The 12,649-nt window shown below is 37.3% G+C and overlaps 1 protein-coding gene across 1 annotated transcript in view; it reads left to right on the top strand.

The window, feature by feature from the left end:
* Nucleotides 1-12,066, top strand: part of PDZD8 (PDZ domain containing 8) — a 51,364-nt gene extending 39,298 nt beyond the window's left edge. Inside the window, exons 4-5 of the mRNA XM_030276523.4 lie at nt 6,256-6,418; nt 7,495-12,066. Coding sequence (XP_030132383.4) covers nt 6,256-6,418; nt 7,495-9,689 — 2,358 coding nt within the window. The 3' untranslated portion in view covers nt 9,690-12,066. The remainder of the gene's footprint in view (nt 1-6,255; nt 6,419-7,494) is intronic.
* The last annotated feature ends 583 nt before the right edge of the window (nt 12,067-12,649 follow it).

The raw sequence follows: 12,649 nt of genomic DNA, 5'->3' as shown, positions 1-12,649 counted from the left end.
TACTGCATAGTGTAGTTATTCTATAAATATTACTACAGCTTTTTATTTTATTTAAACCTTCTGTCAGTGTGTTTCAACATTTCTAAACCCTCTAAAGGAAATAGAGAGGTTAAATCTGGAGGTGGAGGCACATCCACACGTGTGCATGGTTGCACCTGTGCATGTGTAAGACATAACAGTGAATACAGTTTAGAATTGATAGTTAGGGCATACTTTATTGACTACTGAGTTATTTAAGCATCCCGAGAGCAGGGGTAGTAGCTCTTGAATGCTCAGAAAACATTTCTCTTCTGTAATTGGGAGTTTTCTCAATGCCTGGGGAATGAAAGTGTTTCTGTCATCCTGAATTCCTTTATCCAGATTTGCATCAGAACCTGTCTGCGGTTACTGTGCCCCGTGGACAGGAGGACTGGAGAAGAGGTTTGGAAAAGACTTGTGCTACACTGGCACGAGCTCTCTTACTAGGCTTCAGGGCTGTGTCACAAGGAGAAAATCATCTACTCCTTTTCAAAACCATAGATTGAAATCCTCCCAGAACATTACAAGAAAATTATTTTATTTCCTTTGTGTCCAGTGTTTCTAAGGAGAAAACCATGAGTTTAGTGATACCCATTTCCTTTCACTGCCTCCTCTCCCCCGTAAATAATCTCACAGCCTCTTTGCTGTGCAGGTCATTTATAATAACTCTATTCAGTAATAGGCTTGAAAAAAGTAATAATACTAAAGTCATTGCTTTAAGGATGTTTGCCAAAAACGTTTTTTCAATAATACAAAGAACTGAGTCTTCTGAAGAGAAGAAACTGCTTCCCAGTTTTGGACTTTAATGTTTTGGGGGGGTTTTGACATGAAATATTCCTTCCTCTCCTCTGCGCGTGCAGGTTGTCTGGGAGAATGTAATACTTTACAGACATATTCACAGATATTTTCACTTTTTTCCTCAAAAGGCATTAGACTATATCTTGCAAGAATACCTAAGATCCCCTTTGGCAACTCCGATAGTTCGGCCGAAAAGAAATATTTTTATCCATAGTACAGCACTGACATGGGTTCAGTTTCTGCTACACAGAGTGTGTTACATACCCCTGATGTATGAACAATTTGGAAAAACAGTATTCTTCTAGTTGATGTAAAGTCAGTAAAAAAAAGACTTCTTATTTGTGTTTGGGTGATCAAGCTTTTCTTAACAATTATTCAAAAGAATGTGACATGCTTACTAAATTCTAGTAAAGATTTATGACATTAATGCTTACAAATAGTTAAGCAAATTTAGACTATTAGAAATTATTTTACAGTGTAAAATTAAGCTTACAAAAACAACTATTTCCTTTTAAGTTCCTGAAAATATACAGTTAAGTTTTAGAGAAGAAATCTTCTGCTCCAATTATCCTGCTATGGCATAATTTTGTCATTTTCTATTTTTGTATGCACCTAATAATTTTTAAAGTTTAGCTGAATGATGTTGCACTGCTGGTAGGAGATTGTCATACACACTTTCCTGGATGTTGTAATCTCTATATTTATTAATGAACATTATTTATTATGTCTTGTCTTAGAAATTCTGAATGGAAGTGCTGTATCTAATGTAAACTTAGATTCTACTTATGACACTACCACTCTAGCTCACTGTTAGCATTTTACCTCTGAATCAAATAATAATCTAACTTCATATATAGTTTTGGAATAAATAGTAAATGAGATGGCATCACATTTGTCTGTTGCCTGTAAAAGGGATGTTTATCATCCCATTGTATTTGTAAATTATTTCAGACTGATAATTTCATGAAGCATTTCAAGATTAGAACTTCATCATGTTTTGACATTCATGTAAATATTTGGCCATTTAAATTACACTCGCAAGCTTTAAACTTCTGATTATTCACTGTGCAGCTGTGGAGTTCAATACTGGTATGTTTGAAAATATTTGGAAAAATTTCTTTTCACTGACATTGAGTTGCTGGGCTTTCAGAGCAACAAGCTGAGGCAAGGAAAAGTTGTGAGACACAAGATGATTTTCTCCTGCATTGTGTTTCCAGAGCACACATGCAGTATTGAACCGAAAGTGGCAGTGGGGTTGTGCTCTGCAGTGCCTCAAACACGGGTGCATACAAATAAACTAAAGCCTCTGTGGAATCAATGCTTGTGGACTTCGTCCTGTAAAAGCCAAGTGTTCACAGCTCCACATCAAAATGTTCTATTAATTTTAAAGTTGATGGACACCTTGTGTCCTCTTATTTTATTGCTGCGATTTTTTAAATAATAAAACGCTAAGGAAATTACTTCTTTGTTTGTTTGTTTCTCTCCAGGATAGTCATTCCTGTTTTGTTGCATCTTAATCTCAACAAGTATTTAATAAATAGTCTCAGGATTACTTAGGTTTTTTTAAAAAAGGTAAATTTTCTAAGCACTGTGACACAGTTTAACTATTTCAGTATAAAATACACTGAATGTATGCCTGTCACTGACAATGAAGTACTAATATTTGCTTTGTCTTGCTCCTTATTTAAATAACTACTAAGGTTTGCAGGAACTAGTAAAACAGAGCTATTAATTAGATCAAATTGAAATAAACTTGCTTTAATATGATATAGCCAATTGGTTAAAATTTCCCTTTCTCCTGGGTGCAGCTGTTAAGTTTTTCTCCCTTACAGTGAGGTTTCTTGATAATAAATGTTCTTTCATTATTAGCAATTTTCTTCTAACTTCTGTGTCATTTAGCTGATTTTCATCCTCCTTGTGTTTTGTGTTCCAATAGGTCTTTGGCTCTTCACATTTATTATCAAGTCTTAATTTAAGGGGGCGACAGAAAGGCTTAAAGTAGCTGTGCTGGTACACAAAGATGTTTGGGTTTGTGAGTGAACTTGTTGGGGTGGGGGATGTTTGAGAGCTCCAAATGGTCTTCACCTGCATTTATCTTAGCCTGAGGTAGAGTGGTGTTTCTTGCAGGTGCCAGAAAGAATAATCAAGGAAACTGTTCATCTGGTTTGGTTTGATAAATAAAACCGCTTTACTTCATGAGAAAGCTTGTGACTGTGCCAAAGTTAATAAAAAAGTTGAGATGAACTTTGCTTGTTACGTTCAAAGGCACTCTCCTTCCAAAAACAGCTTTCCATCAGATACTGCTGGGATATGGGAAGTCTCCTTGCCATCAGTGAGTCATACATGTTGTAATCTGCAGGCCGTGTCCCTGCATGGGAGCCAAATGTTCAGAGATACCTACATATCTTGGGTCCCAGCTGTCCCTCATTGCTTTCATGTGGTCTCTCTCTGGAGGAGGAGGGAAGGGTGAAATGCTGGGGATCACCTCAGGAGTTTCTAGCTTTGCACTACAGAATATTTTCACTGTTAAGTCATCCACTGTGCAGTTCTGCTCAAAGGAGTCCTTGGATTCAAAGGAAACTCAAGAGCGTCAGAGTCTGTACCGACAAGCACTTTAAAAAAGAGCTTTTGGTAATTTTTTTATTCCTTTTTATTGTTTAATTATGCCCTTTCTCCATATCTGCTCACCATGCACTTTTTTCATGATTGCAAGTGTCAACAGTGGTTAGAGGTCATTGCTGCCTTTCTTCAAAAAGTCAGATGTTGCAACACCAGCTCTTCCTCCTGACAGTCTCTTTCAGACAAGACTTGTCTGTCAGACAAGATTTTCTGGAGAAATCTTATCACCACTTTTTGAATGGGTGAGAAAACACCAATGGTAAAAGGAAAGGAGTATGTTGGCCTGAGGTAATTCCTGTGACAGCGTTCTGGTGGCCACCTTCCTTCAGTAGTTGGGTGTTTTTCTGCTCTGGAGTGGGCAAGAGTTGTGTCATGTTGAGAAGGAACTCTCAGCAATGTCTCTTCTGCTGCCATGCAAAGCTAACAGGATGTCCACCCTGGACAGGCCTTGACTCTCAAATGTCTTGTCTTGCTAATGAACTCCAGTTCTGGCCTTTGAGCTACAGAACTAATGTAAGATTTCAGAAGAAGCTATATACAGTCAAAATAGATGACTTCCTAAAGGAGTGTAATTAAATGGCCAGAATAACAGGGTGTTAAAAGGAAAACCATCTTGAGGGTTTTGTTTTTTTTTTTCTTTTCACTGTTCTAAGCATCCATTTCTTTCCTGGAATTCTCTCACTAAACAGCTTTCTACTTCAGTGCACTAACAGAAATTAGGGGGGAAAGTGGTTATAATTTGTTTTTCAGCCCTTTGTAATTTTCATGTTTGTCAGCATTCCTTAAATGCAAGTTTATTTCCTGATCTTCATTATGATAGTTCTTCTTCTATTCAAACGTAATGATTTGGAAATATTTTTTTGAGCTTAATCACTTAGAGTGAGACTTACAAAGGAACCATCATAGAAAAACCAAGATTTGAGTACTTGGACTCCAAGCAAAGCTCAGAAATAATGGTTTCCTCATTGTTTGATAAGAATGTGCAGTTATATTATTGTCATCTTTGGATGTTGTTTTTGTTGCAGCTTTGCCTGCTGCCAAAGCAAATTCATGTCATTTGTGTTTTTGACAGTTAAACTATTCAATTAGTGTTGTTTGAAATTGCAGTAATTGTTCATGTTGTTTCCATACTGCACATTGCAACATTTGTGAATTGCTACCTTAAAGCTATATTGCATATAAATAAAGGACTAAAGCAGAAGAGCAATTCTTTTTTAAAAAAACAAAGTTTGTCTTCTTCCACAGACATTTCTAATACTTCTTTGTATCTTAATACTTAGTAGTTTATTGTTTAAATTTTTTGAAATTTAATTACATAACAGTAGTTTTGGTGTAAATGAGGATGGCATTTAAACAAACAAATTAACAAAAATCAACTTGAAAACTCCATCAGGGTTGTTTCTGTAGGCAACTATTTACTTGTTTCATTCTGGAATAACCTTTAAGTCTTGGAACTGCAATTAAGCTTATATTGGCCTTGTTATTCTTACATACATTACTGGGCATTAACAATAGAAGTCTGAGAAAAAAAGAGTAGGTGCCTGTGGGAAATGCAGAAAATAGTGACAAAGCTCAGAAAGTTAATACAAGTCTGCTTCTTCAAACTCAGTGCTGTTCTACAGCAAACTGCTGAGCAGTTTTTATTTTATAGCATTTTTGTTCCTGTAAAGAAGTGAACTGCAATTAGAAAAGAGCTAGTGCTATTAAGATTATGGGAAAGGAGTGACAGCCAAGGAGAGAGCCATGGACTGAGCTAAGTAATCCACTTCCATCTGTGGAAAGCCATTGCACAAACTGTGTAAATGAGCACATCCTCCAAAGAGGAGGCTCAGCTCCAGACAGTTCAAACATATACAATTGAATAGCAACAAAGTAAATGCATAAGGCTGAAGGAGGAGGCTGTCTACCTGAACTCAGTAAATTGAAACCAAATATAAAATTTCCTGTGGAGGTTTCTACACTGTCGGCCTCTCTCTTCTTGGGAATCAAAAAAAACAAATTAAATTTCTATCCTTGAAGCTGAAACATATGAGTTCTCCTTTCAAATAGAATATCTGTTGATGGAATGATGGTAGACAGTCATTTGAAATAGTCTAAAAGGAATGTGCTTTAGGGGAAAAAATTATATTGTTAAATTTATTAAGGGCTGCTTTTATTAGGAAAAAAGTTGCCAAAGATCTCAGACACTGACGTCTGTAAATAATTGATCCCTACCTAGGTCTGTCATATGAAAGTTAGCTACAGGGATTGCACCTCAGTTGTCCTTTTTGGTTTTTTGTTTGTTTGTTTTTTAAAAGGTATTTGAGGTTACTTGAATTAAAATGTAAGTAGTATTTATTTTGCAAGATAAGTATGAGAAAAGGGTTTCCCTCTTTGAAGAAACTTTTTAGGCTATTGTTAATTGAGATTTGTTCTAAATATACCTAAGCAATCTGGAAGTACATAAGAGTTTGTCACTCCAAACACCCTTTTGCACAGACTACTGGAAAGCTGCTCATAGTTTTATGTTTTATAACACAAATGTGCTGCATTTAAAGTGATAGCTAGGTTGATGGAGCAGTGCTCCTAATAAAATGGATAATGAAGTTGTGTTTAATAGTAGTATTTTATCTAGGACTGGGACTTTTTGTGAATATCCCCAAAGGTGTAAAATCAGTTGGCAGACAGTTAATCAATTAGATTAAGTCAATGGACATCCTAATGCATTGTTAAAATAATAATTTGTTTTTAATATAAAAATGGTATAATTTTATTTAAATTTTTAGCCATGAATCCTTGCAGTCAGCTTTACTGAGATACTTTTGACTTCCTTCTCTGCAGGCAGAACTTGTGAAAGGGAATCTGCAAAGCGTTGGGCTCACGCTGCGCCTTGTGCAGTCCAAGGAGGAGGATGCAGGGCACGTTGTCATCGAAACTGTGACTCCAAACTCACCTGCTGCAGCTGCTGATCTACAGAGAGGAGACAGACTGCTGGCAATTGGCAGTGAGTGATATGACAGCTTTCACAATGAGGGTCGTCTTGTGTATGCAGTTCAGCTAATCTCCCTTAGTAATTACAGTTGTGCTTGGCACTCAAAAGCTAACATTTATGTATTTATGGTCACTTAAGGTCTTTGCTTGATTTATTTTCTTGCATATTTATTTACTCCTTCTTAGGTAAAAGGCAAAAGAAGCTTGAATAAATGTTTGGCAACAACATTAAAAACAGAACAAAAAAAAAACCAACAACAAAAAAAACAACAAAAAACAACAAAAAACAACAACAAAAAAAAAAAACCCAAAAAAAACCAAGCCAAAACATTAATGTGACTGGGCTACCAGTAAGTTTAACCTTTTACAAAGGTTGTACAGACCAGAGCTTAAACTCTACAATAAGTTCTTTTGCTTGGGTACTGCCTAAATAAATCCCCATTGCAGTACTCCAGTAATTTAAAAGAGTTTTCAGTTCCTTTCAATATATAGCTGATGATAGCTTTAGAACAAAGGAAAAGTCATTTTTACGTGATCCCCTGCAGGACTGTATTTGCACTGTGTGCTCATTAAGATATTTTGGCTTGCATGTAATTTGGAGATACATCAAATGGCTCTGAAAGTTCTGCTCAGGAAGATGGTTCAGCTCACTCCAGCCACACTGATAATGTAGCATTATGCCCATATTTTGTTAACATATTGGAAGTATTTTCATTTTAGCCTGTTTCTGTTATAACTGTGTTTAAAGATACCAACTTTTTTGAGTCCTTTGTTAAATTTCTACTGCTGAAAAGTCCAAACTTTTACAGTAAGAGCAAGGTTAAAACTTTCCATATCAAACCAACATTACAATGTAAGATTACAGTATTATTAGGAGCAGCAAACTGGAGTATTTATGTAATTATTTTTTCCAGCTCCATATTTATATGAACAAAATGGAGAGAATCCATCTGTTATATTTCAATTAAGCTCTTCTGTCATAATTGACTTCCTTTGTTACTGAGCAACAATGTGTTTGTTGACTATTTCTGGTCACTTAGATTATTATCATAATTAGAACTTAATAATGTTTGTCTTTTTTTTTAATAGGTGTTAAAATCACATCAACTGTCCAAGTGTTGAAGCTTATTAGACAAGCTGGGGACAGAGTTTTAGTCTTTTATGAAAGGCCTGTTGGGTATAATCAGCATGGCTCAGCACTGCAGGATGGATTTGGACAATTGGAGGACACAGCTTTCTTGGCACAGGCAGAAGATGACCAGAATAATTTAGCAGCTGATACTGATAGCAGAGATTTTGATTCAGAATTTGAAGACTTAGCTTGTGATGCACCTGACCAAAAAGAAGATCTGCCAACATCTCCGAGTCCCAAACGGTCAGTAGTAATTCTTGCTGCTGCTAAACCTCTTGGAACTATATCCCCCATCCTGAATCGAAAACTGCATTTAGGAAATTACCAGGCAACATCAAAAACGCAACAAAAAGATGGGGCTAAAGTGGCAACACCTAAAAATGTTGAGGTTTCAGATGCACCACAGCCATTGGGTAAACAGTCACAAGGATCTAGTACTAAGCCTCCTGTGCCACCTAGGCCACAAATTAAGCCTACTTTGTCTACTAGTGATGGCCAAACTGTGTTAGAAACTGGTGGTGTGTGTTCTGATAAACCAGAGAGGCCACCTCCACCTGCAAATAATGGAGAAAAATCTACAGAGAAGCTAGTTAAAATTAGTGATCAGATAGAAGACCCAGCAGTATCAAAAGTAGTAACAGCACCAAGGCAAGATACATTAAAAGATGGACTCACAGAAAATGCACGTAGTTGTAAAGATAGCGATGATCATCGAACATGGGAGTCACCAGAAATTCCTTATAAAAACCGTCAGGGCCAATGGCCACTGGCGAGAACATCCTCCTGTCTATTTGAAGTAGAAAAATACCATAAGTACCTTAATGTTGCACTGTGGTGCAGAGACCCTTTCAAAGCAGGTGGTTTTATCTGCTTAGGTTATGCAAGCATAAGACTTGAAGAAATTGCTTTAGATTGTCTAGCTACATCCTCAATGGAATTTGTTAGAAAATTTCAGCTGCACGCTCCTACACCTAAAGCAGCAGTCACCAGAACAGCGTTGCGGAGTTTGACAACTCATAAAGGTTTCAATGAAAAATTTTGTTACGGTGATGTAACTTTACAATTCAAATATTTAAAAGAAGGTGAAATTGATGATTCAAGCGTGTTTCTGGAGAAAGAGAGAGAGTGTCACTTAGAAGAAGAAGCTCGTGCCCTTCAGAAAGAGGATCCTTTCATGGGACAAGTTCTCACAGAGAACAAGCATAACTTTCAAGATACTCAGTTTCAGAATCCAACTTGGTGTGATTACTGCAAAAAGAAAGTATGGACTAAAGCAGCTTCACAGTGCATGTTCTGTGCTTACGTTTGCCATAAAAAATGTCAAGAAAAATGTTTAACAGAGATGCCCTTTTGTGTAGGGGCTGAAAAGCGACTCGATCGAACTGGGGGCAGCGGCAGAGCCGAGGGACAGGAGGCTCCCACAGCCGCAGCCCCTCGGGTTGATTCCGAGGCCAAGTCTGCTAACAGAACCACGGGGCTGACCAGGCACATCATCAACACCAGCACCCGGCTGCTGAACCTCCGGCAGGTGCCCAAAAGCCGCCTGGCCGAGCAGGGGCCGGACGTGGCCGAGCCTTCACCAAAGCACACCCCGAACACGTCGGACAACGAGAGCAGCGACACCGAGCTCAGCGGGCCCAGCAGCCCCTCCAAGCGCGCCGCAGGCACCGGCATCAAGCTGGTCCGCAAGGAGGGCGGCCTCGACGACAGCGTCTTCATCGCCGTGAAGGAAATCGGCCGTGATCTCTACAGAAGTTTACCCACAGAGGAGCGTTTTCAGAAGTTGGAGTTTATGTTGGATAAGCTGCAGAATGAAATAGACCAAGAGCTGGAAAACAATAATTCGCTGGTTAAAGAAGAAAAGGAGACGACCGACGTGAGGAAAAAAGCCCTGATTTCTGCTGCGCTGGCTAAGTCGGGTGAGAGACTGCAGGCTCTCACGCTGCTGATGATCCACTACAAGGCAGGCATTGAGGATTTAGAGACCCTGGAGAGCATTTTCTCAGAGAGGCAATCCAAAAAAGTGACTAAAGATTTTGAGGAACCCAGTATAGCAGAAGTAGTGGATAGCGAAGATGGCAGTCTGACAGAGGCTCCAACATTGAACATCATATCAGAAGAACCAGTTGATCCACCTCAATCTGTAGACTGATATTTACATATTTAGTCTTTGAAGGAATGGACTAAGAGAATACTTTGCACTTAACTCCAAACACACACAAATTAAATTAAAACACTGGTATAATGTGCGTGTCCTGCTTCTACACAGTTAATTGCTAATAGTGGTTCTTCTCCAGCTACAGCACCGTCATTTTGTTAAACTAGCTGGTTAAAACTACACCTTGGGGTTTATATTGGAAATTTATTTTTAATAACTTATTTTTATTTTTTTCTAATTATGTAAACTTACCATTTCACATCAATGTGTTTGGTTTCCTTAATACATTACTTGACCCCACTTCCCCTCTCTGCATTATTATTTTTTTTAGATTTTTTTTTTTTTTAGCTAGTGTTTTCAATGGGAAACAGGCAGGTTTTTCAAGATGTTTAGTATCCATTGTATGATGAAAACATTATAAGCTTGTTGCATGCCTAAGCTGATGACTGACTCAGAAGTCACCAAGGGGCCAGGCTTTTAAGTGTTGATCACAGTTTAATTGTATGTCTTCTAGGTAGTTGTGTATTTTTTTGCCAAACATATCATGAAAGCAAACAAAAGGTCTTTCATTTTGTCTGTTATTAATATCACTGAATTTACCATTGCATATCATTTGTTTTCCATGTTTTTGTTAAATACAAGAACTTTTTGTTATTTCTATTTAACACAAAATATAGTAATGCTATGCTAAAGAAAATCCTCCTTAGAACTTTGGACTATTGTAAGATATCAAAGTATAAACTGGTATCTCATAATAATTTAATTGGGAATATTTTCAAGGTAACAGGCTCGTTGCCTTCCAGAACGAAATCATATTTGTGATGTTGTATTATCTGGTAGCCTGATAAAGGAAAGTTGTTTTTCACAAGAGTTGGAGGTTTCATTGCCTTCTGTGAAAAAGCATGTAATGATGGTGTAAGTAATATAAAGAAATTAATATTTTGCTGCAGACTATCATTTTGGAAAGCTTAAGGTGCAAAATACAAAGTAATTAATGTTTTCTCCACACTTTTGAGTAATCACAGCATGGTAAATTGCATTCAGCTTCTCAGACAGAAGATAGAGTCAGCAAAATGTCCTATAGTGTATATAACATATTTTATTTGAGTCAATTCGTGAGTCCAGTAGAGATGAGGAAGAAATTCAACCAGCTGCTTTTGAAAAGAACTGTCTGGTCTTGTGCTATGTGTAAACTGTGGATCTTAGCATCACCTGGCTAAGGCCATCATTCTTATTTATTTCCTGTAGACATTGTTTCATCTTCTGTGTATAGAAATTTTATATAAAATATCATCTTTATTTTAGGTACTGTGCTAGGTACTCATATCATTTTCACTGGTATTGCTGGTAGTAGAAGAAAAAAGCCTTTGTCGGAGCGGAGTTTGAGATAGTAAAAATAACTCCTTTAGGTTTTGAGGTCATCAGTAATGTACCTCTCCTTTAAATTTGCTTCTTGGTTTAGTTTGTGATGGGCAAAATTAAGAAGCAGTGGTTTGCACCATGGAACAGTGTGCTTGTACTTCTAAGCAAAATGGTTACTGCCAGTCATGCAACTACTTGCACTTTTTAGTGAGTTCTGGGCAGTTGATACTACTTAGTTGATGTATGGAAAGCTATCCATGCTAAAACAGGCATGTGACACACTTCTGAAATTAAGCTTCAGCAAATAATCGCACAAAATTAGCTTCCCTTCTTGTCCAAAAGTTATTTAACCTATACTTGCTTGAGATGCATATTAAGACTTCCCCACTCCATTTTCTCAGCAGCTTACCATTGGTGGTGATCTGCATTCAATGCCATCAGTGTTTGCTCTTACAGACTACTACAGAGGTTTTCAAATATATCCAAGTGCTTCATTTAAGCCCTGGTGCACATGAAGGAGCTGTGAAAACAATGCAAATACTGATTTCAAAAAACACATTCATGGTTTTAAATTGACTGGTGTAACACAGTGGGTAAGAAAAGCTGGATATCATTTTCCTCGCATAGTGTTGCTAATGATGATGATTGTAAGAGGTAAATTAAATGTAGTGCAATATTTTTAAATATACTGAATGGAAAAAGGGCAAAATAGTTGTATTTTAGTGATAAGAAGGAAAACATGAATTCCTATCTGGCATTATTTACAATAAGCAGTGAATCTCCAGGGGGAAATTGTAATACTACATTCCTGATGTAATCTTTGCTTCATGCTTGACTGTAAATAGCTGAAAATAAAGAATACCACAGAAAACAAGAATATCTTGACTTAATGATATCTGAATAGGTGGCAGCTACACACATTTGCAGAAGACCTGCCTAATATGATTTTGTTGGCTATTATTTTATCATGAAAATAAGCTTTAATAAAATAGTTTTGCTAAATTATCAACTTTCTTGCATTGTGTCAGTGTTTTTTAAACACTTCTATTGCAGTAGCTTATCATCTAAAGACACCAGTTAAAGGAAGGATCTTCAGGGGAGAAACACATTTTGCATTATAAAAAACTACTGATAAATTGATTATTTGGGCTGAGAAATTTGAAACAAAGCATGTGTGGAAGTTTGAAGCTGCAGAGGAGGAATAAATAGTGGGAGCAAATGAAGAAAATGTTTTTATCACACCTGAATTGACACAGATCAAAATATACAAAATAGGAAAAATCCACATTTTTCCAGGACAGAAGGGATATTTTTGTGTATTTTCTGAGTAGAATTTCTTGCTGACTGTTATCAGAAAAAGTTTGGTTACACATTACTCAAAAAAATCTTAACTGCCAAATTTTTGTTTGGCAGTGGAGAGAAAGGTGGCACATAGATTACAAACATGAGTTGTCTGTGTGGATTTTAATTAATCTTCCTCTTCTGGAGGAGCAGGAGGGGAGCAAGAGAAAGGAGCCACTGCACTGCATTGATCTGCTCGGCAAATCCTGGGAAGATGCTGCTCCCTCAGGCCCAGCAGAAACCTGCCTCCA

The sequence above is a fragment of the Taeniopygia guttata genome, chromosome 6, assembly GCF_048771995.1.
Source record: "Taeniopygia guttata chromosome 6, bTaeGut7.mat, whole genome shotgun sequence".
NCBI classification, from domain to species: Eukaryota; Metazoa; Chordata; class Aves; order Passeriformes; family Estrildidae; genus Taeniopygia; species Taeniopygia guttata.
This window is presented reverse-complemented; position numbering and strand designations above follow the sequence as displayed.